Here is a 25,681-nt window from a genome sequence, read left to right as displayed (position 1 = left end):
GCCCACTAATAGCCAGAGCCATGGGGGAGGCCATCACATTCCTCACTCATGGGTTTGGCAGCAAGGAGGATTCACAGCCTCTGAAGGCTCCCGCCATGGGAGAGTGAAGGTGCCTGCAAGCTCTGCCCGCTCCTGGTGTTGGAGCTCTGCCTTCCGGCTGAAGGCAGAACTCGGCCCCAGTGATGTGTACTTCTGAAAAGCCTCCACGGGGTGGCAGCACTCTACCACCGAGAAAACTGCCTTGACCGGGCCGTGCCAGGATCCCATTCAACCAGTTTCCACAAACCAAAGGTGAGCAGCCTTCAGCACACTTACCTACCTGGTTGAGCCGAGTGGCACCCCTGCTGTACCTGCTCAGCCTCAGGTGGTCATGCTCCGTCCAGGCTGTGCTGGACATACTCAAAGGACATGCAGGGGGCCCAAATTCTGCACCCCCTCCTGGAACTCCCAGGCTCTGCTGTGGTCCAGGCAACAAGAGTTGGCATCTCTCCCTAGCGCCTGGAGATAGCCCAGGGCCTTGGCACCCCTCCCTAGGAAAATGGACAAGCTCCAAAGTTTTAAAGTGATATTCATTAGAAACAACCTAACTGTCAACCACAGGGCAATGACTAAATGCATTGGGATAGATCCACTCTGTGAAATATTACAAAATCATTGAAAATGATAATTTCGTACTTTTCAATAATCTGGTAAAATGTCTAAAATGGCTAAAGGAGAAAAATAATGTGTATGATTTCATACTGTAAATACATATTTCATTGTTTACATGCATTGATACATAAGGATACTGAAAAGAAATATACCAAAACAAAATTATAATCAATTTCTATTACCTGCTTTATTTTTTGAAAATATTTTCCTTATTTCTTACCAAAGCATGCTGTGCTTTTATAATCAGGAAAAAGAGAATTTTGTTTTTGTTTTTTTAAAGAGATAAACAGCATGACTTAGATCCAATTCCAGGAAAAGGATGAGTATGAGCCTTCTTATTCCTAACACTCTGCACACTATGTGCTCCAAGAAACATGTTAATATTGCCTTAGAGCTGGGAGGTTCAGTAGAAATCATCCACCAGGGGGCTTTCAGTTAGCTCCCACCAGCTGGAGGCTGAGCTGCTGCTGGCGGCCGGCCCCGACCTGCTGGGTAGGGCTCTTTCACTCTCAACCATTGCAGGTGTAGAGGACACTGCCAGGCGTCCACTACTTCCCTGGCGTGCCGCTTTCCACATCCTCAGTCTCCTTTGCAGCTGGCTGGGCTGCGTGACTAAGTTGTAGCCAATGGAAGTGAGTGAAGAGATGGGAGCCCTTTCCAGGTCCAGGTCTTGCCCATAGAGCCTCACTTCTGTGCTCCACCCCCTCTCTCCCCTTCCACCATCTGGATGCAAAACACAATGTGGCTCTCGATATGGTGGAGCCCCAAGAAGGAAGGAGCCTGGGTCCCTGAGTAATGTCAGGGAAGAGAGTTGCCTCTCTGAACTGACCTCCCAGAACTGAATTGCCAGCAAGAAATAAACTTCTAGTGGGTTCACAGCTACCAACATCTGGGGGATCTGTGATCACAGCTAATCCTCCTGATACGCAGCCCTGCCCATTCGTTGTACTGAAGGCTGAAACCCACCCACTCCCATGTATTCATAGCCTCCGAGAAACCCAAAGCCCAGCCTCTTCTGGACAATTGATCAACATTGGCTTACGATCCAGGAAAAACGGCTGAAAAGAAATTCCTTCACAGAGGAAGGAAAGTCATTAGTGAGAATCGGGAGCATATAAAATTAATCCTAAAAACAAAACTAATGTCTTTCAGGCAGTTTTTTCAAGTTTCATTTTCAGTTTTCTGTGAAATTTGAGGATCATATTCTCTCTCTTTAACTAGAGTTAGCAGAAGAGGAAAACTTTTATTTAGCTGTGCTTTAGGGGAAATATTTGAGAAAAGTATTTTTGTAACAACTGAGGAATACCTTTACGGGTAGATGGCCTCAGAGATCTTCTGACCAATGTCTTCCTTTTCAGACAAGGAGTCTAGACCCAGACCCTGCACCTTGCCAGAGCCCACACAGAGGCATCCTGGGGGGCAGTAGTCACCTCTCCTGGCTACCAAAGCCTGCATCGTCTACTGCAGGGGCCTTTCCATTGGGCCAGAGCAGAAGGCAATGCAGTCACACTGATAAGAACAACCTCTTTGAAATCAGACATACACATCCCAGCTCTACTGTGCACCAGCTCTATAACCTTGGGCAAGTTCCATACCCTTTCTGAGCCCAGTGCTCCATTAGAAATGGGGGATAATGATAATGGTTCATCCATTTGCTCGTTCACTCAACATGTAAAGATGTATATTATTTGTCAGGCACAGCTCTAGGCTCTGATGCTAAAGTGGTGAACAGTGAACAAGACAGACAAGACCTCTGGTTTCCTGGAGCCAATGCTTTAGTGGCTTTCAGCTTGTTAAAAAGATTAAATAACATTGGAAAAAATCTAGACAGTGCCTGTTGCCCACTGCCATTCATTCATGGAAGGAAGGAGAGCTGCTGCTGTTAGTACATTCTTCCAGCACTCCCTCACCTGCCTGGTTGTTCCGGATACTTCTGCTTGGTGTAGGCCTCGAGGGTGGCATAAACCTTCTCTCGCAGAGTCTCTACCTCAGAGGGGTTGGACAGACCCTTGGCATCTGAAAAAGATGACTGATTTAACCTTTGGTGACACACCTCAGGGGGATACCCTCCCACAGATGCAATACTCTTTTCACCTTGACCATCTGCCCTAGAGTTACTAGATGGGGAACAATTATGAAATACACAAAGCTGGTCCTTTGTGCCCACCAGCTGTCCTTTCCGTGCCCAACCTACCCAACAAACTCTTGGGGCAAAGGCACCCACCACTGACTCCAGGAGGAGAGTTTTATTTTATCCAGGCCATTCTAGAAATATTACCTTCACACGTGTTGAGTGCCTACTATGTGCTAAGCATGGACTGCGTGATGAGATAGGGTAGAAAAACCTGATAGACCCATGTTCTGCATCAACTAACTAACCATCTAATCCAGAATATGAAACATGTGCATGAATTACTATGTAATTCTCAATACTCATCTTTCTTGACCCAGAGTGGCATCCAGCAAAGCTGATCACTTCCTCCTTCTTGAAATTCTTTTCTTCTCTGGGCCTCCAGGACACCACCCTTCTGGGTCTCTGCCTGTTTCACCCACCGCCCCTCCTCAGGCTGCTTTGCTGGCTCTTCCTTTACTCCCTAACCTCTGTGTGATGGCATGCCCCAGCACTCAGCCCTCAGCCCTCTTCTCTGCCCTGTGTTTACTTTCTCCCTGGATGAGCTCGTATCAGGCTGACAGCTCTCAAATGTGCATCTCTGGTCCTGGCTTCTCCTCTGAACTCCAGGTTCATATAAACAATTGCTTCCTGGGCCGCTACTCTTGGATGTCTATGATCCATCTCAGATTTTAATGTCTAAAGACCAAGTCCTGACTCCTGCTCACTCACCCTTAGAACCTCTATCTCAGTAAATGGAAATTCCATTTTTCTAGTTGTTCAGGAAAACCAAACAAAAAACCCCTGAGAATTTTATTTAATGCTTCTCTTTCTTTCATGCCCTATATCTAATCCATCAACAAATCCATTGGCTTTGCCTAAAAATTTATGCAGAATCTGACCACTTTTTACCACTACCCTAGACCACTGTCATCTCTTGTCTTCCTCACCTGCCCCCAAACATGCACATTCCACACCCATTCACAGAACTTTTCAAGATGGCTCTAGAAGTAGACGCTACAAGGAGTTGACTCTCTGCCCTCCCCAAGGACAGGTTTCCTGGCCTGCTTCCTCTGGCTCAGCTGAGCTAGAGGACCAGAGAATGTTGGAGCACTGGAGGCTGACCGTGGAGGAGGACTAACCACTACATAGTCACCTGGGTTAAACAGCACGATGGCTCGCAGACACCCCAGCTCAGACTTATCCATCTGCATGTCTTTCATTTTGGAGACCAGCTCAGTCAGAACTCTGTTCACAGGAAAGAATGGCAGGTGATGAGAAAATCATGAGTTCCAGGCTAAGGGCTGATAAAATGAATGCAAGCAACATTTATTATGTACCCATCCTGTTTTCCAGATGATGCGCCAGGTACTAGGGGCACAGAGATGAATAAGATTACAGTCCCTGATCTCAAGGAGCTCACAGTAACTGAAGAAACAGATTTGGAAATAAATACAGCAAAACAAAGCCAGTAATGGCGGCGAGTAAAATCCAAGGGAATACCACCAAGGAGGAGACAGTGAACTCTGGGTGGGGGCTGGAAAGGCAGACTAGAGGATTTTGAAATGAGCAGAAATGCAACAGCCAAAGCAGGCTGAAGGCATCGCATGTCTGCAGGAGTACAGCAGAGGACAGCATTCACTGACAGGGTAGAAATCTCCAGGCACCATGAGGAGGGCTGAGCCACCCAAAGACATATTGGTCTCTGTCTTGAAACATGTTGTGAGAAAGGGAAGGAGAGAAGTAGAGACATCTTAGATGGACATGCACATGGCCCTAGAAGGTCATTTATGATGGAAGTGGAAAGGAGCCACGGGGCCCTGGTGTTGGACAGAGAGACTAGTTTCAACCTTGTCTTCCTCTCTCCCAGTTCTCCATCCTATCACCCCCAAGTCATTCATGTCTACTCATTTCATTCATCTTCTTAAGTCACATGGCTTAATTTTCCTTTAGCACCATTTAAGGCACAGAATCCTGGACTGAGGGTATCATTGCCTGACCAAGGTGGGTCTGCTTCTGTTGCAGACCTTCCCCGGATATCCTGGTGCAGAGTCCAGCAAAAGCCTCAGCTCATCCTTCCCAGACTCCTAAAGTCAGATCCCGGACCCTGATCTCCATCTCGGCCCCCTAGGATAAGCAGTTCAACCTCCCCACCCCCAACTTACTAGGTAATGTCAATAATCCAGTCTGTTCTTTGGAAATCCACAGGGACAATAGATTCTCCCAGCTGCCCAGCAACTATGCTGGCCTCTGACTGGCTCTACTTCATTGTATCAACCTTTCTTCTAATCCTTCTCTCATTCACCAAGTTTATGTTCTCATGTGCTTAATGCTCTCTGCTTCTTGCCATGTGCAGCTGTTTGAGCTGTCCATCCTATATCCCAGGACTACCCACAGGTACACGCACACACATGCACACATGTATACACATACACACACAAGCACTAGAAGCAGAAGAGAGCCACCTGTCAAAGATGGAGCCAACCCCAGCACTGTGGGCACTGCTCCTGTGGACGTGTAAACCCGTGGCCAGAAGGATGCCATCCTGCACGGAAACTGAGCGGTGGGAGAAGGAGGCAATCAGCAATTCATTCCACCCTGCAAGGATAAGAAAGAGACCTTGAATGAAGACCCAGCACATTCTTGCTTCATTGATAATCATCCAATGCATGTATTACTATCCCCACTTAATAAAAGCAAAATCAGAAATCCAGGGAGTTTCAAAACTAGTTCCAGACAACACAGCTAATTAGTGAAGAAACAAAAGATAAGGCTGGGGTCCCCTGACTCGTGGCTCTGCACATCCCCTACAGTCTACCGAATGCAGCCCAGAATGGCAGCTGGAGGACAAGAACTCTTTTTTTCCCGGTCAGTCAACAAATATGGATTGAACACTTAACAGGTAATAGTCACTATGTTAGCTGACATGATTGATAAAGCGACTATACCTTGCAGTCTCTGCCCCCAGGACCTGACAACCTAGTTTTATTTCTTTGGCATTGTCTAGTAGCACCCATCACAGTATGTAGCTTTCAGTTGACACTCAGTGATTCCTCATTATCTAACGCGGCTGATATGAGTGGACTGGCTCCCAATGCTCAGCCAATCTTCAGAAATTTCCCACTGGCTCAGTGACAAAGAGGAGATATGGCACATGTCAACTGCACAGTGTCCCAGAAATGGGAGGCAAGAAAGAATACAACACATAGAATCTTAAAATAGGAAGGGACCCTGGAATCCATCTAGTAAAGCCTGGGCAAAAATCTTTGGCTTTCCTTACTTCACCTGTGACATGGGAATATGTCTGTTTTTGAATTTCATAAAAATAATGAGGCAGTGCTTCAGATTGTGCTCAATAACGATGATTTAACTGTGTTTGAAATTAGTTATAAAGCCATGGTAAAATTTGCATGGAAAGAGTCTCACCCTCCGTTAACAAACGATGTCTCATTTGAGAATGAAAGGTTTTTGAGAGGACCATCCAAATTCAAGAGCCTACAAATAATATGAAAAAGAACAACGCTGGATAGGGTTATCCTGTCAGCTTGGCTGGGTTAGAGCTCCACCGGGTTACTTGTTTTAGGATCCCAAGGGTAATTTCAAAATGGCAGCCCAAAAGATTGTCCCAAGAAGAAAGGATCCCCGATATCCCTTACCTGCCCGGAGCAGAATGACCTGGTCCTCCAAGGTGAGGTCAGAGAAGTGGGGAATGCGCTTGGCCCATTCAACGAGAGTGAAAAGCTGCTTATCAGCAGCATGGCATATGTTGGTGACGGGGTCATTCGTCTGAAAAAGGAACAAGGTATTGTGAGGGACAGATTCCAGGACTCTAATACACCTCTTTCCCATGTACCACCCCATCTAAGAAATGGGAGATGACGGAGGTTGAAGACCACATACTGAGTTCTCCATGTTCATGTCACCATAGGATTCCGTCTTTGGTTCAACAGCAAGTTCAGCTTCTAGAATCCTCTCCACCGGCATATCTTCATGGCCACTACTGGCACATTCCGCCTCACTCTCGGCACGCTCGCGGCTCCTCTGCCTTTCTTCTTGCACAGCTGGCATGCGGAAGTACATGAAGAGTTACCATAGGCCCAGGATAATGGTGGGAAAGTCAGTTCCCCACCTAAGCCTCAGTTTCCTCATCTGTCAAATGGGTGTCATCATGGCACTGAATCAGGCATGTTGCAAGGTTGACAGATGAAACAAAGAAAGCAAAGCTATTGGCTTATGTCTGTGCAGAACCAACTATGGCTTCTTTAGTCCATATTCTTTCCAGTTCATTATGGTGACCACTCTGAGAAGTTTGCATTTTAAGTTTTAATAATCTCCAATTCTGTGCTCTTTTAATGAGCCTTACTGTCCCTGCAGGGTCCCACATCCTCCCTCTACCTGCTACATCTAACAAACCGTGAGCACGCAATGGTTAAGTAGTAAGCACGTTACTTTAAAAACTCCCTCTGTCAGATCCTATGCATCATGCTTGGCATTCACGTCCCATTAGGTCTGCCCCTGGTGCACCAGCCTGAACACAACATCACCTGGTCTGACTTGTCAGGAAAGACCTTCAGGGAGCCATGTGGGTATTTAGTAAGTGAAGGGGTGGAGGAATGTCACTTAGATGACATTTCAGAAACAGCAGCTGATTTGGGGGGTGGGGAGGGTATATAGGCAAAGACGTAGGCTGGGATTATCTCAGCCTCCCAAAATTTAGGGTTTTTATCAAAGTTCATTCTAACTCCCAGAACCCTCTGGATCTGTACATTAGGATGCAGGCAGGACCGTTCTCCAGTTCTGTCCTCTTCCTTGAGACAACAGTCTCTTATGGGTTAATTTCCATCATCTAGAAAGCTATGGGTTCCATCTTCTTATTCCCAGTAGCAATAAGCAGAATTCAGTATTATGCATTTTTTTTAATCCCAAGAATCAAGAAAATTATGTTCTAGGCAGGTGGCTAACCTGGAACTCAGTGACAGCTACTCCACTAGCAGCTATTATCTCTCTGCTTCTCTCCCTTCTTCCCCACCATCCACTCCCAGAAGCACCTCTTACTCTCTGAGGGGGATAAGGCGCCACAAAGGCTGCAGAAGGAACTGCAACCAGACGCTGGACATCTAGTTTGTGATGCAAGCGATGTCACTGATCTCTCAAGGTAGGTCAGAGAAGGGTAGGATTGCAAAACACAACTTATACTCTGAAGTCTCTGTAGAGATTCACCAAGAAGCCTCAGGATGAGAATGCTATTCACTGGTTGGGACAGAGTGATGATAGGAAGGAAGGAGTAAAGGAAGCAAGGGAAGAGAGAATAAAGCAGAGGAGGAAGAAAAAGAAGAAACAGAAGAGAGAGGGAAAAGTAGGAGAGAGAAGAGCAAAAACACGTATCTTGGAGTCAAGGAAATCTTTTTCAAAATGGTAGCACTTCCTAGCTAAATGACATCGGACATACTATTTAGCCTACTAAGCCTCACTTTCCCTATCTATAAAGTGGAGATTATAGTACTTAGCTGAGATTGTTTTGTGAGGATTAAATGAAATGATTATTAAAAAATTCAAAAAAAGGTAGTTATTTTTCCCTCCTCTGTGTCTCTCTTTATGCTCTTGGGCTTCTCCGGTCCTCTCTCCATCTCTCTTTTTGGCCTCTTCCTCCCTCTCCTTATTTCTCTTCCTCTCCCATCCTTCCTTCCTGTCTGTTCTGTCAGTCTTCCTTCACTGTCAACATACAGAAACTATCATATATATTTTTATTATCAGATTTACTGGTTAAAGTTGAATGCTTCTTGTATTATGTTTTTCAAGTAGGTTCATGGGCTTCTATTTGTCTTAATTTTAAAAGATGAGGAAAAGCAACTTAAGTTCCTTTTGTAGTCCTCAACTGATTTCTTCTACAGATTTGTAACACTCCAGGAAAATAACCTTCAAGTTTCAAAGCAAATAGCCTTGGCTTCAGAGAATTAGATTCTAATCCCAGTTTTGCAATTAATTGAGCAACCCTTTGCTATCACTTCTCCTCTTTATTTTAGGTCATAAATGAGAAGTTAGATGTCTGTTGTTGGAGGAAATCTATGTGGCAGACATTCTGAGCTACCGCCACTACATATATTAGGGTACATCTAGGAGACAGTGGGTAATTTAAAATAGTAACAAACTCCTGCCTTACAACAGGATTTTATCCATTATTCCAACATATATTTATTGTGCATATACTATAATAGCAAAAATTTATGGAGCTCTTTCTCTGTGTCAGGAATTATGCTCCACACTTTATATAGATTACATTTCATTTAATCCTCGCAATAACCCTCTGAAGTACTAGAAACTGCAGAGAAGTTAGGTAACCCGCCTAAGATCACAGAGCTAGGAAGTGGCGGAGCCAGCCTCAAAAATAATCCACTCTCTAACTGTCCAAACTACATCACCTGACCGGAAATCATGGACATAGACTCCCAGAACCCCCAAGGATTGTTTGGTGGCCTGGAAGTTAGAGAGTTCCAGCCCTATACCAGCTCTGCCATTAGCTGGCCGTGTAAGCTTAGGCAGGGCCCTAGCCTCTCAGAACCTCTGTTTCTTCTTTCAGGAAATGAATGTGTTACATCAGAGAATAGCAAATGTCCATTCCAGCTTCACTATTATGTATCCTAAAAAGGCAAAAGGTCTTCGCCCCTGGCGCCAGGCAGGTGAATTCTGAGCCCACCCCAACTTCATCTCCTTCATTCTGTCCAACTCTCTAAAATTCCCTAGTCTCCCTCAATTATCTGTTCCATAATTCTATTGCTCTTGTCCTCAAGTAGGTGTCCAGACTGAGCCTCAAGTTCTGTAAATCAAGGCCAGGAATGATAGTGGTGAAGGAAAGGCTGTCCGGGTGCCTTTTGAAAGTGGTCTTTCATATCATGATATGAGAAATTGATTCACTTCTTTGCCTTCTCTTTGTCATGGCAAATAGTATCAATTCATTTAGAAATTTCTCTAAGAGCCCCTTTCACCCTCCTAATGTTTACTGCTCAGCTTTTCATCACTCTCTTTTCTTTACATTCTTTTTAAAAAGGCAGGAGTCAAAATTGGACCCAATTTTCCATTAAAGAATCATTACCATGCTAGATTAAAAGAAGGACCACCCAGACTCTTACAATCCACATGTCCCTGTTTGACTTACTCTTTTTTGTTTGTTTTTGAGGAAGATTAGCCCTGAGCTAACATCCGCCACCAATCCTCCTCTTTTTGCTGAGGAAGACTGGCCCTGAGCTAACATCTGTGCCCATCTTTCTCTACTTTATATGTGGGATGCCTGCCAGAGCATGGCTTGACAAGCAGTGTGTAGGTCTGCACCCGGGATCCGAACTGGCAAACCCCAGGCCGCTGAAGCAAAAGGTGCGAACTTAACCACTGTGCCACTAGGCTGGCCCTCTTTTGTTTTTTAAATGAAAGAATCACACTTTCCACCATTTAACTTGTGGACCTCTCTGACCCTAATGGAGCTGAGGGATATTCAGGTTGATATTTTTTTTGTTTTTATTGAGGTATAATTGACATATTATTAGTTTCAAGTGTACAACATAACATTTCTATATTTGTATCTATTGCAAAATAATCACCACAAAAAGTCTAGTTAACATCCATCACCGTGTATAGTTACAAATCTTTTTTCTTGTGATGAGAACTTTTAAGATCTACTCTCTTAGCAACTTTGAAATATACAGTAGAGTATTATTAACAATAGCCACCATGCTGTTCATTACATCCCCAGGACTTATTTATTTTATAAGTAGAAGTTTGTGCTTTTGTCCCTTTCACCCATTTTGCCCACCTCCCACACATCCCAACTCTGGCAACCATCAATCTCTTCTCAGTATCTATAAGCTTATTGCGGGGGGCGGGGGCGGGTAGATTTCACATAAAAGTGAGATCACTTGAGTTTTAAGTTGAGTTTTGAGAGAGAGAATCAGACTGTGAAGAAGTAGAAAAGACCACTTCTCTGACGAAAGTGTTTCACTTTCCTTTAATCCATCTCATATGCTTAAGGATAATTATTATTTTTCCGCGTCAACCTGAAATTTATATCATCTGTCCTGGGAGGGGCAATGAGCCCTGCAGCAATCACGCTCTTGCTGATGGGAGACACACTTTGGAGTCACTAATTCAATGTTTTGACTATCACGGTGGTGGAAGCTACAAAGGGTATCAATTCTATCTTGGTGAAGAGAAGGCAGTCTCCAGCAGCTGGTTTTTCACATCACATGTTCCAATCTAGAAGATCATTGACCACTCTACAGCAATTATGACATGAGCATAAAGTAGGCACTCAATTCATACTTGATGAATGAATGAAGGAATGAATGAGTGAGTGAATGAGTCATTTTTTAGAAGCTCCTGCATTACTAAAACTTTTGTTCCAATATTCAGTTTAAACTACTCATCTATTCATTCAACAATTATTTATTGAATGCCTACTATGTGCTAGTCATTGGTGATATAGCAGTGGGAAAAAAAAAGCAGGAAAAAAAACCTGCCTTTTTTGGAGACAGATACTAGACAAAATAAATATGTTAGATAGTGATAAGTGCTGTGGAAAAGAAACTAGGAAGTATGGGGGATGGCTGATGCAGTTTTAGACAGTGCAGTCAGGCAAGGCTTTACTAAGAAGTTAACAATGGAGGAAAGTGCTGAAGGGAGAGAAGAAGTGAGCCAAGCAGATACCTAGGAAGAGGGCATTCCAAGCAGACAAAGTGCAGACCCTGAGGTGGGAGCACCCTGGCGGCCCAGCAAAGAGACCAGGAAGGCTGAAGCAGAGACCTGGGCAGCCAGAACCTGTACAACCTTGAAGTCATAAACGAGACTTAGCTTCTTTTCTGAGTTAGATGGGAAGGCTTCAGAGGCTTTTGGTAAAGGAAGGGCTTGAGCTTACCCACTTGTTGAAAGCCTCCCTCTGTCAGCTGTGTTAAGGAGAGACTGTAAGACGACAAAGTGGGAGCAGGGAGAATTCTTAGAAGCCTGTTTGGATTATTACAAAAGATAATGGTGGCTTGGACTATAGGGGTTGCAGTAAAAGTAATGAGACATGGAAAGATTCCAGACACATTCTGAAGGAGAGAAAAGATTTCCTCACTCATTGAATGTGATGTTTGAAAGAAAGAAAGGAGTCCAATGGTGTCTGGTTAGAGCAACTGAAAAATGGCCATTTCCTAAAATGGGGAAAACTGTGCAATGAACAGACTGGGGAGCACAGATTATCAGGAGTCCAGGTTGGGTCTGTCAATCTGAGATTCCTGTCAGATGTCAGAGTGAGGGCTGTCCTTAGTTCCAGAGGTCCTTCACACCCTGGCAGGAGAGGAGACTCGAGATGAGCTCTGATCCGGGAGTGAGAAGATGTGGTCTCTGCTCATTACCTGCCTTTGGGACCTTGGAAAACTCACCTCATCTCCCTAAGCCTGTTTCCTCAGCTGTAGAATGGTTAGGGTTGACTCAATGCTTCTGAAGGGCAACCTCCATCTCGGACATGCTAAGATTCCAATAACAACATTTGTTTTCCTTCTTGATAGCATTTTCTCTTAACAGAGACTCAAAGAACCTTTTCTTTCATTGGTCTTTTCAATCAGCCTACCCCTCCTCACAGAAAAGAAGTTCTTCACGGATGAGGAGCCACTTGGGACTGACTAAATTCCTTGTTTCTATTTCCTAGAGAGAGAGGCAAGTCTTTCTCACTCTGAAATCTATTGAGTCACCGTTTAGACCGTGTACGTGCTTGAGTTCACAAGCTAATTAACCGTCCAATTCAATTTATTTGTGTTATTTAATGGAAAGACTTTTTGATCTTATATATGAACAGAAAGCACTTTCAGATTGGCTTTTTTTTTTTTTGACTCTACAACAATCCAGCTAACCCATACTATAAATTGAAAGATGTAACAGTTTAAAAATCCGCAATGATGGTCTCTCTGAATGACAAGCCTAAGTCTGAGTATTGGTAATGCCAATAATTCCAAAAGACCTTGGAATACACCAATCTCAAAGGATTTGTAGCAGATCAAAGTTATAAAAACCCAGAGAGAGGAATCAAACCGGCAGGTTTCCCCAGGATGAGAGGGGAGAAGCTGGCTCCACCCAGAGGGTCAGTTTGATGTTCTCTTTGTAGGGCAGCACACTGGGACCCTCAAACCTTGGCTCTGAGACTTGTTGCCTGACTATCGAAGAGCAAGGGAGAGGGTCCAGTTTGGGGACCATCATCTGAGCTCCAGGAGATGATGGGTGAAAGTGGAGGAGGAAGATGTTCTTGCTCCCTTTGCCCTGAGGTACACAATTCCTAGGGCAAGGGGCATTCAATTGCAATACTTGAGAAATCATGGTACCCGAAGTCATCCCAGCCTCCACTTCAGACTTCTTCCTACATAGTCCAGCCTAGCAGGGCTCTTTCCTACATGTTGAATTTGTCTCTGACCGTTATTTATATGCCAACAGCTCTCCCTTGAGAGGAGGGAGGGGCTGTGGGGAGCCTCACCTTCCCTCTTCATGCCCATGACAAGGCACTTCTGATAGCGACAGTACTGGCAGCGGTTGCGCTGACGCTTGTCAATGAGGCAGTCTTTATTATCCCGACACGTGTAGATGAGGTCTTTCCTTATGGTTCTCTTGAAGAACCCTTTGCAGCCTTCACAGCTGTACACACCATAGTGCTTTCCTGGTCACAAGAAAAGAACATTCCGTAGGTTGTTCTTGTGTTTATTTGGATCATTCATTTAAAAGAATCACTTGGCTCTCCCCCAGAGAAACTGGCACATCACTTGGGCACTGGGACAGGAGAATAACTAGCAGAGAATACAGGCTTGATCACAGGAACCAAACTAAGGCAGAGGAAATTTGCCTTTCCTGCTGTCGTCCCTGTGGAAGCGATTCTCTGGAATTGCTAATTACAGAGCATTATTAGAAAATTCCTGACCTAGGATTTTGTTTACATTTATTTTATCAAGGCAACTCTTGTGTTTAGTTAAGCAAAACGTTCTGCCTCCATTCAAGACATTAGTATACATAATATATAAAAATATTTATGCTCGTTAAGTATTATCTAGCAGGAAAAGAAGCTCAGCTTCACTAATATTTCTCCATAATTGAAGCCCAAGGACTTAGGAACTCCACTTAAAAGTATTATCCTTCACCATAAACTATGCACAGGATCCTAAGTTTTGAATTTTGTAAACGCTGTTGCCTGTTGGAGAAATAAATTGGTATATGATCTTTATAGAGTAATATGACATGCAATCTTGAGATATGACATAAAGATCTGATGGAAGGTGGTTTTGCTTGATCCAGAATAATTTGTTACATGTTTCATTGCCTTTATTACCTGTTTCACACATTCAGTTTTCAGTGACCCAAACTGGGGATGGCTAATTTGTATCTGGAGATCCACCACAACCATCCCCACACAGGCATCATTGAGTCAATCACAATAGTCTTTCTAAGTAGAAATCTCACTACAGCCAGCTATGCGCAATTGATTGGAATTATGGGACTTGAAAAGTAAAACGTAATAGATAATTCAAAACATATCTATGTCTGATTCTTGAGTATCATATGTGATTCCATTTAGCTACAGACCTGACATCGCTGTCCAATTCTGTTGTATTTAGGCTGATATTAAAGTGAATTTGAAATCTCTGAGAACTAGGAAATGGAAAATGTCTGCATCCTGGGACCTTACATTTCAGAGGAAGCCTAAGATGAAACAGTAGCTAGAGATAGCCTGCCTGATGAAAAGTCAGTCTGTGCCTGATCAGTTGACTATACTAATTTAGTGAACTCACAGCAATAATAAATATGCAATTTTATCTTGGGCTCAACAAACCTAATGCTCTCAGCTCTGAAGTATTTGTCTTTGAGAAACATGGGACCAACTTGTCGTTCTCATGTCTTTTCAACATATGAATGAACCTCCCAGACTTTCAGCTAAACCATAGCACAGAAAACTCTGTCAGGGTATGGCTGGCACTTTGTTGCTATGGCAATGGCCAAGTCTGCATGACTTGACAACAACTTTTTGAGAGCAAGCAAACATCAGCCATGCAGCTAAGTAAGTTCCAGGCACCGGGAACTTTCAATGGAGTGACATTTTGTTGTAGCTTTGGTGACAATAAGAAGATGAGGAAATATGCAGTCAACCATCATGGACAGCTATAGAAAAGAAGCTTCCCCATCTTCTCATTCATTGAATTAGAGATTCAAATGCCATCAAGATTGGTGGGGTGGGAAGTGGGGGGCAGGAATGACGGAGGAAGGGAAAGAAGTCAGGAGAGAAATAATTTGGGCAAAGGTGGAAGAGGACCGGAGAAGATGAAATCACTGAAAACACATTTACTTCCACCCATGAAAACATGTTAAAAACCTAGAATGTTGCAGAAGGAAACATGCTAAAATATTAAAGGGTTTATCTTCATGGGGGACATTATAGATAACATTTTTAGTTTTCTTTTGTACTTTTCTAGTTATTCCAAATTTTCCACATTGGTATATACTTTTTAGAATTACAAAAAAATTTTTTTTTTAACTGAGGAAACTCTATCTTGAGATACTTGCTAATCACAACTTCTCTATCCCAGGTACACATGCAACCCAATAACTCCAGAAAAGTTCTTCTGAAATGCTTCCTATAAATCTAATCCTCGGAAATGAAATCATACTTTAAATTCATCAAGAATACAGGCTATGAACACTTACAGCCTGAACCCCATGCTGGACCACACTAAAGGGCCTTTTCCTTCATTGGATACAAAGCAGCCAGGAGGGCAGTGGAGCAGGCACCTTCTCTGGGAGCCTCGTTGCATGGGGCACTGAGAAGGGGAGACTGCTTCTGCACATACCTGAGGATCTGTCCCCACAGATGGCACAGATGTGTTTAACCAGAGATCCAGGGCTGGTGGACGGGTAGTTCATGTTTCCAATCCCAGGAAGCCCTGGCAAAGGCTTGATGTCCTCTGAAATGCTGACACTGTTGACCACATTTAGCTACAAGAGAAAAAAATACAATAAAACACCGAGCCAGGGTAAACCCAATCCCCGAGAGCAAAGCAACAAGGGCATCCTCGAGAAAAGACCAGTTCTATTTCAAGAAGTAGTTTCCAAGGATAGAGGATCTGACACTGCCGATGGGGATATGAGTGTAAGGGAGAAAAAGAGTGGCACAGAGGAACTAAATCATTTCTAGAAAGCCAAAACCTAACTTGAAAATCACAACACATCTCCATCAGAGCTCCCTGCTTGTACTCATTTTATGCGTCTGTTTTGAGCTAGAAATCCACGCTGAATGGCACACTTAGGACAAGTCAGCTGTGTGTTTTTAAATTTTTTATTAACTACTGACTGCCTATTCGGGAGTGTTCCAGGAGGAGCTATGGCCTCAGGCAAAAGACTTAGACTCCTAGAGAGCCAAGCAAAAAATGCAAATCCATTCATTTAGTGAATAAACAGTCACCTAGTGCTCCCCATGCCAGGTACTGTGCCAGGCTCTGGGGTACAAAGGTGAATATAGATACACGCTCTTAAGGAATTCACAGGAAGATGGAGGAGAAGATATGTGTAGCAGTCATCTCAATGAGCACACTGAGGATGCTAAACCAAATGCCCAAATCATTGCAGTAGCATTGAAAATTAGGTAGAAAGCCTCAGACCATGTTTTTGAACTTGTCTGTAAGGAACAAATTATCTTCCCAGGAACCTGTAAAATCTGGAGGGCCAGAGGCTGTCTGCTTTGTCTTCCCAGTGCCTGATGCGGGCCCGGCACATCAGAGGGAGTCAGTAGATTTGAACGGCTGAATAAATGAGCCCCTCTGCTTGGCCCTCATCACAAGTTAACATTAGCTCCCCACCACCACGTGCCCCCGTCTCCCAGTGCTCTTGGAGACATGACTGAGCAGCCCCTGCTATGGGTTTTGTGTTCATCAAAGAAGAGTTAAATAAATATGAGCCAGTCATCCAATAAGCAGCATTTCTGCATGCCCATGGGTACAGATCAACACTCGAGGCCTGAGAAGGGACATATAAAATCTAGAAGATCTGTCACTCATTCCTCAAAAATGCACAATCCCATTGAGGAATCAGGACATGCACAAAAATTAAGAACACTTACAAGTAAATTCAAACAAAAGTGGTGTGGAGTTTGCATATGTTTAAGTGTCCAGTAGAGGAGCCTGGTGAATATCTGGGGTGAAGCGGAAGTCCTCTGACTCCTGGATGGTCTGTGTGAATTTTCAGGCAGATTGCCTAACCAAAGTGACTGCAATTCCCAAACTGAACCAAAGGAACCCGAGGTAAGATTTTCTTCTCTATTGAAGGCCTTTGGGACAGAAGGAATGATCAATAAAACATAAAATAGAACAGAGCCTGAGTTAGGTTCCTTCTAAATTGACCAGCTTTTCAATTCACTAAGCAAATATTTATTGAGCACAGGGGGTGGGCAGAGGCTCTGGGTTAAATGCTGCGAGGGATGCAAAAGAGAAAAGACATAGCCTTCAGCACATTGCCTTGAAATCAAAGTCACCAGGAGTTTTTAAAAATTAATTTGTATGAAGGATGAAAACACATATGTGATGGGAGAATTCTCTCTCTTCTTCTCTTCCTCCCCCCTCCTCTTCCCTCTTTTCTGTACAAAGCTAAGACAAGACATCTAGGTCTTAGATCCAGTATTTTGTTTTGTTTTGGTGTATTTTGCTGGCTGTCAACCCTGGATGTACACCTGGGAGCTGTGAAAAACACTAATGCCTGAGCCCCACACCCAGAAATTCTGATTCAATGGGTCTGAGGGCCATTGGTACTGGAATTTCTGGAAGTTTGCCAGGTAATGCTAATGTGCAGCCAGAGTCAAGAATCACTGATGTAGGCGGGGAAACATCGCTTTGGAGCCACACAAGCCTGGTTGACTCCCAGTCTGCCCTGATTGGCTGCAGGACTTCAAAGAAGTTCTTGATCTTCTTTGACCTTTAATTTCCTTATCTGTAAAATGAGCATAGTAACCCTCATTTACAGAGGCACTGGGAGGATTAGATGAGATCATGATGTAAAATGCCCACCACAGTGCCCCAGCACACAGTAAGTGTTCCATAAATTGTAGCTATCATCATCCCAGTAAAATCTGGTTAATTCAGACAAGAATTTTGAGTATTTATTATAAGCCAAGAGTCTACTGTGTGCTCAGAAGTCTGCAGTAAATGAGACCTCATTCACCAAGGGGGTTAAATGATTCTATTTCTCAGTAGGGGAGGGGGAGTGTCAAAAAATTATTTGATATTGTCATAATACTAGGTTATTATTATTTCAAGATGTGTGATATATTTAGATGCGTATTGACTTTTAAGAAATAGGTGAGGGAGTTTCTGTCAGTGTGAATTCTAGGCAACAACTTTTCCTAAGTGCCTCGAGGAAACAGACATTAGCACTTAGATCCACCCCATGAAATGGAAGCACTTAGTCAGATGACCCCAAAGAAAGAGCCCTCTAGCTGACCACGGCTCTGTCCCCAAATCCTGAGAAGGACAAGACAGGTCATGGGAATAAGGAGAAGGCCACCATCACCTGGGGCTCAGGAGGCCTCACGAACCTTTCCTTCCCACTCCCATTGCCAGCAGGACCAGTACCACCACCTCAGGCCTGCCACAACCACAGAACAGAAACTATTGTTATAGCTACTGTTAGTGCTACTGTCTATGGAAAGCTTACTCGGTGCGAATTGACTGTTTTAATTCTCACAACAAGCCTATGAGGTCTTCCTATTTTTCAGATGAAGCCTCAAAGAGGTTTATTCATTCATTTCTTTGGAAATACTATGGGGACACAAAAAGGAAGACGATGCAGGCACTGTATCAGGGAACTGGCCATCAATGAGATTAAAAGTCAGTGGGATAGTTAAGGAAGGAAAGAGCACAAGCAATTGAGATTAGGGAAGACTTCTTGAAGGAGGCGGCATTTGAGCTGGGACTCAACAGCCTGCAAAATTGGGTAAGATTTGGTTGGGCCAGTGATGGGCAAAAGGCTTTGAGAACAAAGGCCTGGAGGGAAGCGCAGGTGTTTGTGTCCCATAGATGGATGTGAGACAAGGCAGGCAGGCAGGCTGTGGCAGAGCCTGAGGCTTGATTGCCTGGCTAAGGAGAGTGCATTTAATCTGAGAGGCAACGAGGAGCCATTAGAGGTTTGAAGCAGAGGAATACTGCCCTCAAAATTCTGCCTCAGTGAAGTAAGCGAGGCGGCAGCACAAGGAGAGAGACATCCCAGGCTATTGCACCTGCACAGGTACCAGGTTAGGTGCCTTCCCAGGTCTAACAGATTGGAGCTGGAACCCCGGGCTCCTAGATCCCCGGTCATCATTCCTCCTTCACCACATCATCTGTCTCAGATCTCCCTTGCCCCAGCAGCTTCCTGCCCCCAGCTTCTTGAGAGAAGCCCCTGGAGGAGCCTCACTTCTGAGCACTCTCTCAAGGTCTGAGCCAGCAGCCCCTGTCCAACACCCTCCTCTTCACGAGTCCCCATGGCAGTGAGGGGAAGAGGTTGAGACAGGTGGGATGAGGCGCTCTTCTCCGTCAGCCTCTTCGCTGGCTTGGAGTTGTGGGGGCTCAGAGCTATGGTAGATGAGATCTAAGGCAGCCAGCAGAGCACAAACCCATTAGCTGCCTGGCCCCCGAGTCCCTCAGCCCCGGCTGTCTTGTTCCATTAGAAGCAGCTCTGCTGAAGTGAGCACTTTAGAGCGGGGATGTACCAGGCGGCTGGCTGCTCCCTGAGAACAGGGTAGAAACACACTTGGCTGGCCTGTAGTCCATTTGCACTCTCAGCCAGGAACCGAATGCCTCCTGGACGCCCTGAAGCCGTCACAGAACATCGGGTCCCACATTTCTGAGCTGCTTTCAGCCCAAATTATTCCACCAAAGGCAGATAGGCAGCCAGCTGGCCAGGCTGCAGGCAGGCGCTCCTTCTCCAGGGAGTAGGATCCTTAGAGGGCATTGCTTTCATTTACTGAGGGTCTTCCTCTCGAGGAGTCAGGAGGCTGGACCTCCAACCAGGGAGAGAGGAGCCCTGGGTTCTGGTCTAGACCTGCCGCTTCCTCACTGTGTGATCTTGATCAGTTTCCTTCGCTGAGAGACTCTGCTTCCTCATGTACAGACCAGTTCAGTGGTTTTCAAACTCAGAGCGCATGCGTAGTGGGGAGTGGGGAGGCAGAAGGAGAAGGTTTCATACCTCCCGCCCCTACTTCACCCAGACCTGTTTTGATTTAACAAGTATACTAGGCTTCCAAAGGTGCTTTCCCTGGAAGAAAAGACTTCATGGCTTAATTTTTTTTTTTTTTAAAGATTTTATTTTTTCCCCCAAAGCCCCCCGGTACATAGTTGTATATTCTTCGTTGTGGGTCCCTCTAGCTGTGGCATGTGGGACGCTGCCTCAGCGTGGTTTGATGAGCAGTGCCATGTTCGCACCCAGGATTCGAACCAACGAAACACTGGGCCGCCTACAGCGGAGTTCGCGAACTTAACCACTCGGCCACGGGGCCAGCCCCCTTCATGGCTTAATTTTTTAAAAAATCATTAAACAAGATGATCTTTAAGATCTATTCCACCTCTAATATTTGCCATTTTTACCTAAGTATTCTCTATAAATTATGCCAACATCTGAAGGGATCGTAAAGGTTATCAATCAATATCTGACCAGGAATTATCAGGCACAGACCCAGGGCAGGCAGCAGGGTTAGGGAGGGAGAAAGAGAGAGAAGCATTCTGAAGATTTGCAGGGCCTGCTTGAGTCCAGCCAACAGACATCACGCTTATGAACAGAAAGCATTACACACACACACTCACACTCAGGAAAATGTGGCCCAGATCGTTTTATCTGAAAGCTGCATAAATATCTTCCCCATGACATATTTGGTGTGTTTGGAAATTGCTCACTCCACTTAGATACTCCCCAGAGCAGGGACTAAGTTGTATACATTTTTTTTTTTAAATCTCCAGAGCCTGGTTCAATGAATGCTCATTGAAATGGACTTCTCTAGCACCTTTGAGCAACAGAGTACACCTGAATCAATGATCATGTAGGTATAAAATACATATCACCTAAGTGCATAATATATCACCTAGGTATAATAATAATAATACCAACCTTACTGCCATAGAGCTTTGTAAGTGCTTAAGAAGTGATTTTTTGAATCTACATCTCCTTGGATATTCATAAAAATCCCTCTAAGGTAATCAGGGCCAATATTTCTTACCCTACAACAGAGAAAAAGGAACTGAGGTGGAAATAAGCTAAAGGGGTTTGGAAAGGGTGACTCAGTCTGTGCCTCCATACTATCAGTTCAGTTCTCCTTTACTCCTCAAGATTGAAAACTCAACAACAGCAAAAAAGAGAAACACCAGAATGACAGAGCTTGGAACAGGAGACCCCGCCTGCTGCTCCCACACCAGAGCACCTCTCTCCTCCCCCTCCCCGAAATCCTACTTACCCTACATCCAGGTCACCAAAAGAGCATGCTCCCATACAAGCCCCGCTCAGACCCAATGATGGGCAAGGAAGACAGCATGCATAGGACTAGTCTCTCCAGGTTATTCAAAGTCCAACTCACCGTGGCTGACACCGAGGGCTTTCGTCCTGTGTCATCTAGTTAACTGGGCAGAGTTTTGCTGCTGTGTGGTTCCGGAGCCCAAGCCCACAACGCTGCTCGGTGTCTGAGGCTGTGAGCTTCACCAGCACTTGGCAAGCTTAATATAGCTCCCAAAGCCAAACTTGGCCACGGCCTCTGCACACAGCCCAGTTGGCCAGGACCAAAGCTTTCAGCTGACCTTTCAACCCCAATCCCTCTGTACAGACATACGGTCCAGGAATAGCGGCCCTACCACTCACACGGCTATGAAGCTGAATTTGTTGGCCAGTTTGGCTCAAACAGACTGGAGCGTGGTTGCTAAAAGCAGCCTTGGAGGGACGATGGCTTGCCCACTCCCCACCCACAGCCCTGTCACTGTCTATCACCTCACTCTGCTTTATTTCTTCATAGACATAGTGATTGCTATTTGAATCTATCTTGCACATTCGTTTGATTTTTGTCTGTCTTGCCTGCTACAGTGTAATTGCTATGAGAGTAAAGACTTTAGCCACTTTATTCAGAGCCTGCCTCTAGAACCTAGGACAGTGTCAGATAGTGCCTGATACATAGTAGGTCCTCATAAATAATTATTTGAATGAATGGGGATGCACTTTATAGATTTTTACTTTTGTCCCAGAACTTTAAAATGTCTGTCTGTCCCTAACCTGTTCGCTTTGACCTTTCTTCCTGGAATCCATTCATGTGAAAAAGATGAACAAACAAACCTCTTCAGGGTCCCACCTTCTGAAGGGTAGGATATCACCAGCTCTGCCAATTACAGGGGGTGAGTGTGACACAAATCCATGGCCATCCCCACTGCTGTCCAGTCCCCACTCCTCTGAGTGGTTGCACACCCTCCTGGAACACAAGAGGGGGAAGTTCACAGGTCCCTTTTCTACCCTCCCTTCAGTTCCGCCCCTACATCTATGATAGCACGTACAACACTGCATTGCAATTATCTGCATAAAGTGCCACATCCCTCACAAGACTCCTTAAGAGCACTGAATATTCCTCTTTTTTTTTCTTTAAAGTTACATATATAATTTTATTTTCTTAGATAATTAGATTTGCTGGTACTTCCAGAAACATATTAAACAATCCTTTTGATATTGAACATTATTATCTTTTTTTATTGAAGTAACCTTGGTGTATAACATCATATACATTTCAGGTGTACATCATTATATTTCAGCTTTTGTATAGGCTACATCATGTTCACCACCAAAAGTCTAGTTGCCATCCATTGCCATATACATGTGCCCCTTTATCCCTTTTGCCCTCTCCCCACCACTGCTCCCCACTGGTGAGCACCAATCTGTTCTCTGTATCTATGTGTTTGTTTGTTTATCTTCCACATATGAGTGAAATCGTACTGTACTTGTCTTTCTCCATCTGACTTATTTCACTTAGCATAACACTCTTGAGGTTCATCCATGTTGTCACAAATGGCAAGATCGCATCTTTTTTACAGCTGAGTAGCATTCCATTGTATGTATATACCACATTTCCTTTATCCATTCATCTGTCAATGGTTGTTTCCAAGTCTTGGCTATTGTGAATAAAGCTGCAATGAAAGTAAGGGTGCATATATCTTTTCAAATTAGCTTTTTTGTGTTCTTTAGATAAGTACCCTGAAGTGGAATTGCTGGATCATAGGGTAGTTCTATTTTTCATTTTTTGAGAAATCTACATACTGGTTTTCATAGTGGCTGCACCAATTTACATTCTCACCAGCAGTGTATGAGGGTTCCCTTTTCTCCCCAACCTCACCAACACTTATTATTTCTGTTCTTTTTAATAATAGCCATTCTGATGGGTACACCTACTTTTTGTGTGTGTGTGTGAGGAAGATTCACCCTGAGGTAACATCTGTGCCAATCTTCCTCTACTTTGTATATGGGATGCCTCCACAGCCTGGCTGATGAGTAGAGTAGCTCCAAACCTGTGAACCCAGGCCGCCGAAGCAGAGTGTGCAGAACTTTAACTCCTGGCCATAGGGCAGCCCCATACCTACTTTTTAGTAATAGCCATTCTGACAGGTATACCTTCTTTGGAAAAACATGTGTTCAGAACCTCTGCCCATTTTCTAATCAGATTGTTTGGGTTTTCTTTGTTGAGTTCTATGAGTTCTTTAATATTTTGAGTATTAACCCCTTATTGGATATATGATTTGCAGATATCTTCTCACAATAGGTAGATTGTCTTTTCATTTCATTGCTGGTTTCCTTTGCTGTGCAGAATATTTTTAGTTTGATGTAGTCCCATTTGTTTATTATTTCTTTTGTTTCTCTTGCCTGAGGAGACATATTCAAAAAGATGGTGCTAAGACAAATGTCAAAGAACATCCTGCCTATGTTTTCTCCTAGGATTTTTATTATTTCAGGTCTTACATTCAATTTTTTAATCCATTTTGAGTTAATTTTTGTGCGTGGTGTAAAATAGTGGTCTACTTACTTCTTTTGCATGTGGACTGTCCAGTTTTCCCAACAACATTTATTGAAGAGACTTTCCTTTCTCTGCTGTATGTCCTTGGCTCCCTTGTCGAATATTAGCTGTGCATAAATATGTGGGTTTATTTCTGGGCTGTCAATTCTGTTCCATTGATCTGTGTGTCTGTTTTTCTGCCAGTACGATGCTGTTTTGATTACTATAGCTTTGTAATATATTTTGAAATCAGAGAGTGTAGTATCTCCAGCTTTGTACTTTTTTCTCAGGATTACTTTAGCTATTCAGGGTCTTTTATTGTTCTATATAAATTTTAGGATTCTTTGTTCTATTTCTGTGAAAACTGTCATTAGGATTTTAATAGGGGTTGTGCTGAATCTGTAGATTGCTTTGGGTAATATGAACATTTTAACTATGTTAATTCTTCCAATCCATGAGCACGGAATATCTTTCCATTTCTTCGTGCCTTTGATTTCTTTCAACAATGTCTTATAGTTTTTAGGGTCTTAGTTTTCACGTCTTTCACCTCCTTCATTAAATTTATTCATGGGTGTTTTATTCTTTTTGTTGTGATTGTAAATTGGATTATATTCTTGATTCCTTTGTATGGTAGTTTGTTGTCAGTGTATAGAATGCAACTGATTTTTGTATGTTGATTTTGTACCCCGAAACTTTACTGTTTTTGTTTATTATTTTGAATAGTTTTGTTGGTAGATTTTTTTGAGTTTTCCATCTGTAAAATCAGTCATCTGCAAATAGTGAGTTTTACTTCTTCCTTTCCAATTTGGGTAGATTTTATTTCTTTTTCTTGCCTAATTTCTCTGGCTGGGACTTCCAACATGATGTTGAATGAGTGGCAAGAGTGGGCATCCTTGTCTTGTTCCTGTTCTTAGAGGAATAGCTTTCAGTTTTTCACCACTGAGTATGATGTTGGCTGTGGGTTTGTGATATATGGCCTTTACTATGTTGAGGCACTTTCCTTCTATACCCATTTTATTGAGAGATTTTTATTATAAATGAAGGTTGAATCTTGTTAAATGCTTTCTCTGCATCCATTGGCACCATCATGTGATTTTAATTCTTCATTTTGTTAATGTGGTGTATCAAATTGATTGATTTGTGGGTGTTGAATCTCTTTGCATCCCTGGAATAAATACCACTTGATCTTAGTGTATAATCTTTTTAATGTATTGTTGTATTTGATCTGCTAATATTTTGTTAAGGATTTGTGCATTTATATTCATCAGTAACATTGGCCTGTAATTTTCTTTTTTTGTATTGTTCTTGTCTGGTTTTGGTATCAATGGCAACCAAAAGAAAGCAGGTATAGCTATACTTATATCACACAAAATAGACTTCAAGCCAAAAAAGATAACAAGAAACAAAGATGGACATTATATAATGATAAAGGGGACAATCCACCAGGAAGATATAAAATTTGTTAATATATGTGCACCTAACATAGGAGCACCAAAGTATATAAAGCAATTATTAACAGACCTAAATGGAGAAATTGACAGCAACACAATAATAGTTGTGAACTTTAATACCTCACTTACTTCAATGGATAGATCATCTAGACAGAAAATCAACAAGGAAACATTGGTCTTAAAAGAAACACTAGACCAGGTGGACTTAATAGATATATATGGGACATTCCATCCAAAAGCAGCAGAATACACATTCTTCTCAAGTGCACACGGAACATTCTCAAAGATAGACCATATGTTGGGAGACAAAACAAGTCTTAATAAATTTAAGAAGACTGAAATCATGTCACGTATCTTCTTTGATCATAATTATATGAAACTAAAAATCAACTATAAGAAGAAAGCTGTAGAGATTAAACAACATGCTACAGAACAACTATT

General features: G+C 43.4%; 1 protein-coding gene across 6 annotated transcripts in view; it reads right to left on the bottom strand.

Moving 5' to 3' along the window:
- Nucleotides 1–25,681, bottom strand: part of RXRG (retinoid X receptor gamma) — a 52,454-nt gene that overhangs the window by 7,511 nt on the left and 19,262 nt on the right. For 2 of the 6 annotated variants that reach the window (XM_014841159.3, XM_070497212.1), the window contains exons 3-9: nt 15,610–15,754; nt 13,254–13,433; nt 6,662–6,822; nt 6,418–6,547; nt 5,227–5,359; nt 3,918–4,009; nt 2,562–2,667 (exon numbers count right to left, since the gene is read on the bottom strand). In XM_014841159.3, coding sequence (XP_014696645.2) covers nt 2,562–2,667; nt 3,918–4,009; nt 5,227–5,359; nt 6,418–6,547; nt 6,662–6,822; nt 13,254–13,433; nt 15,610–15,754 — 947 coding nt within the window. Of the gene's footprint in view, nt 1–2,561; nt 2,668–3,917; nt 4,010–5,226; nt 5,360–6,417; nt 6,548–6,661; nt 6,823–13,253; nt 13,434–15,609; nt 15,755–21,347; nt 21,608–25,681 lie in introns of those variants that run through there. The other 4 variants (XM_014841161.3, XM_070497214.1, XM_014841162.3 and 1 more) reach the window with 3 other exon arrangements.

Source organism: Equus asinus, chromosome 25 (assembly GCF_041296235.1).
Source record: "Equus asinus isolate D_3611 breed Donkey chromosome 25, EquAss-T2T_v2, whole genome shotgun sequence".
NCBI classification, from domain to species: Eukaryota; Metazoa; Chordata; class Mammalia; order Perissodactyla; family Equidae; genus Equus; species Equus asinus.
Note: the sequence above shows the minus strand (reverse complement) of the source record. Positions and strands in the feature narration are given on the sequence as shown.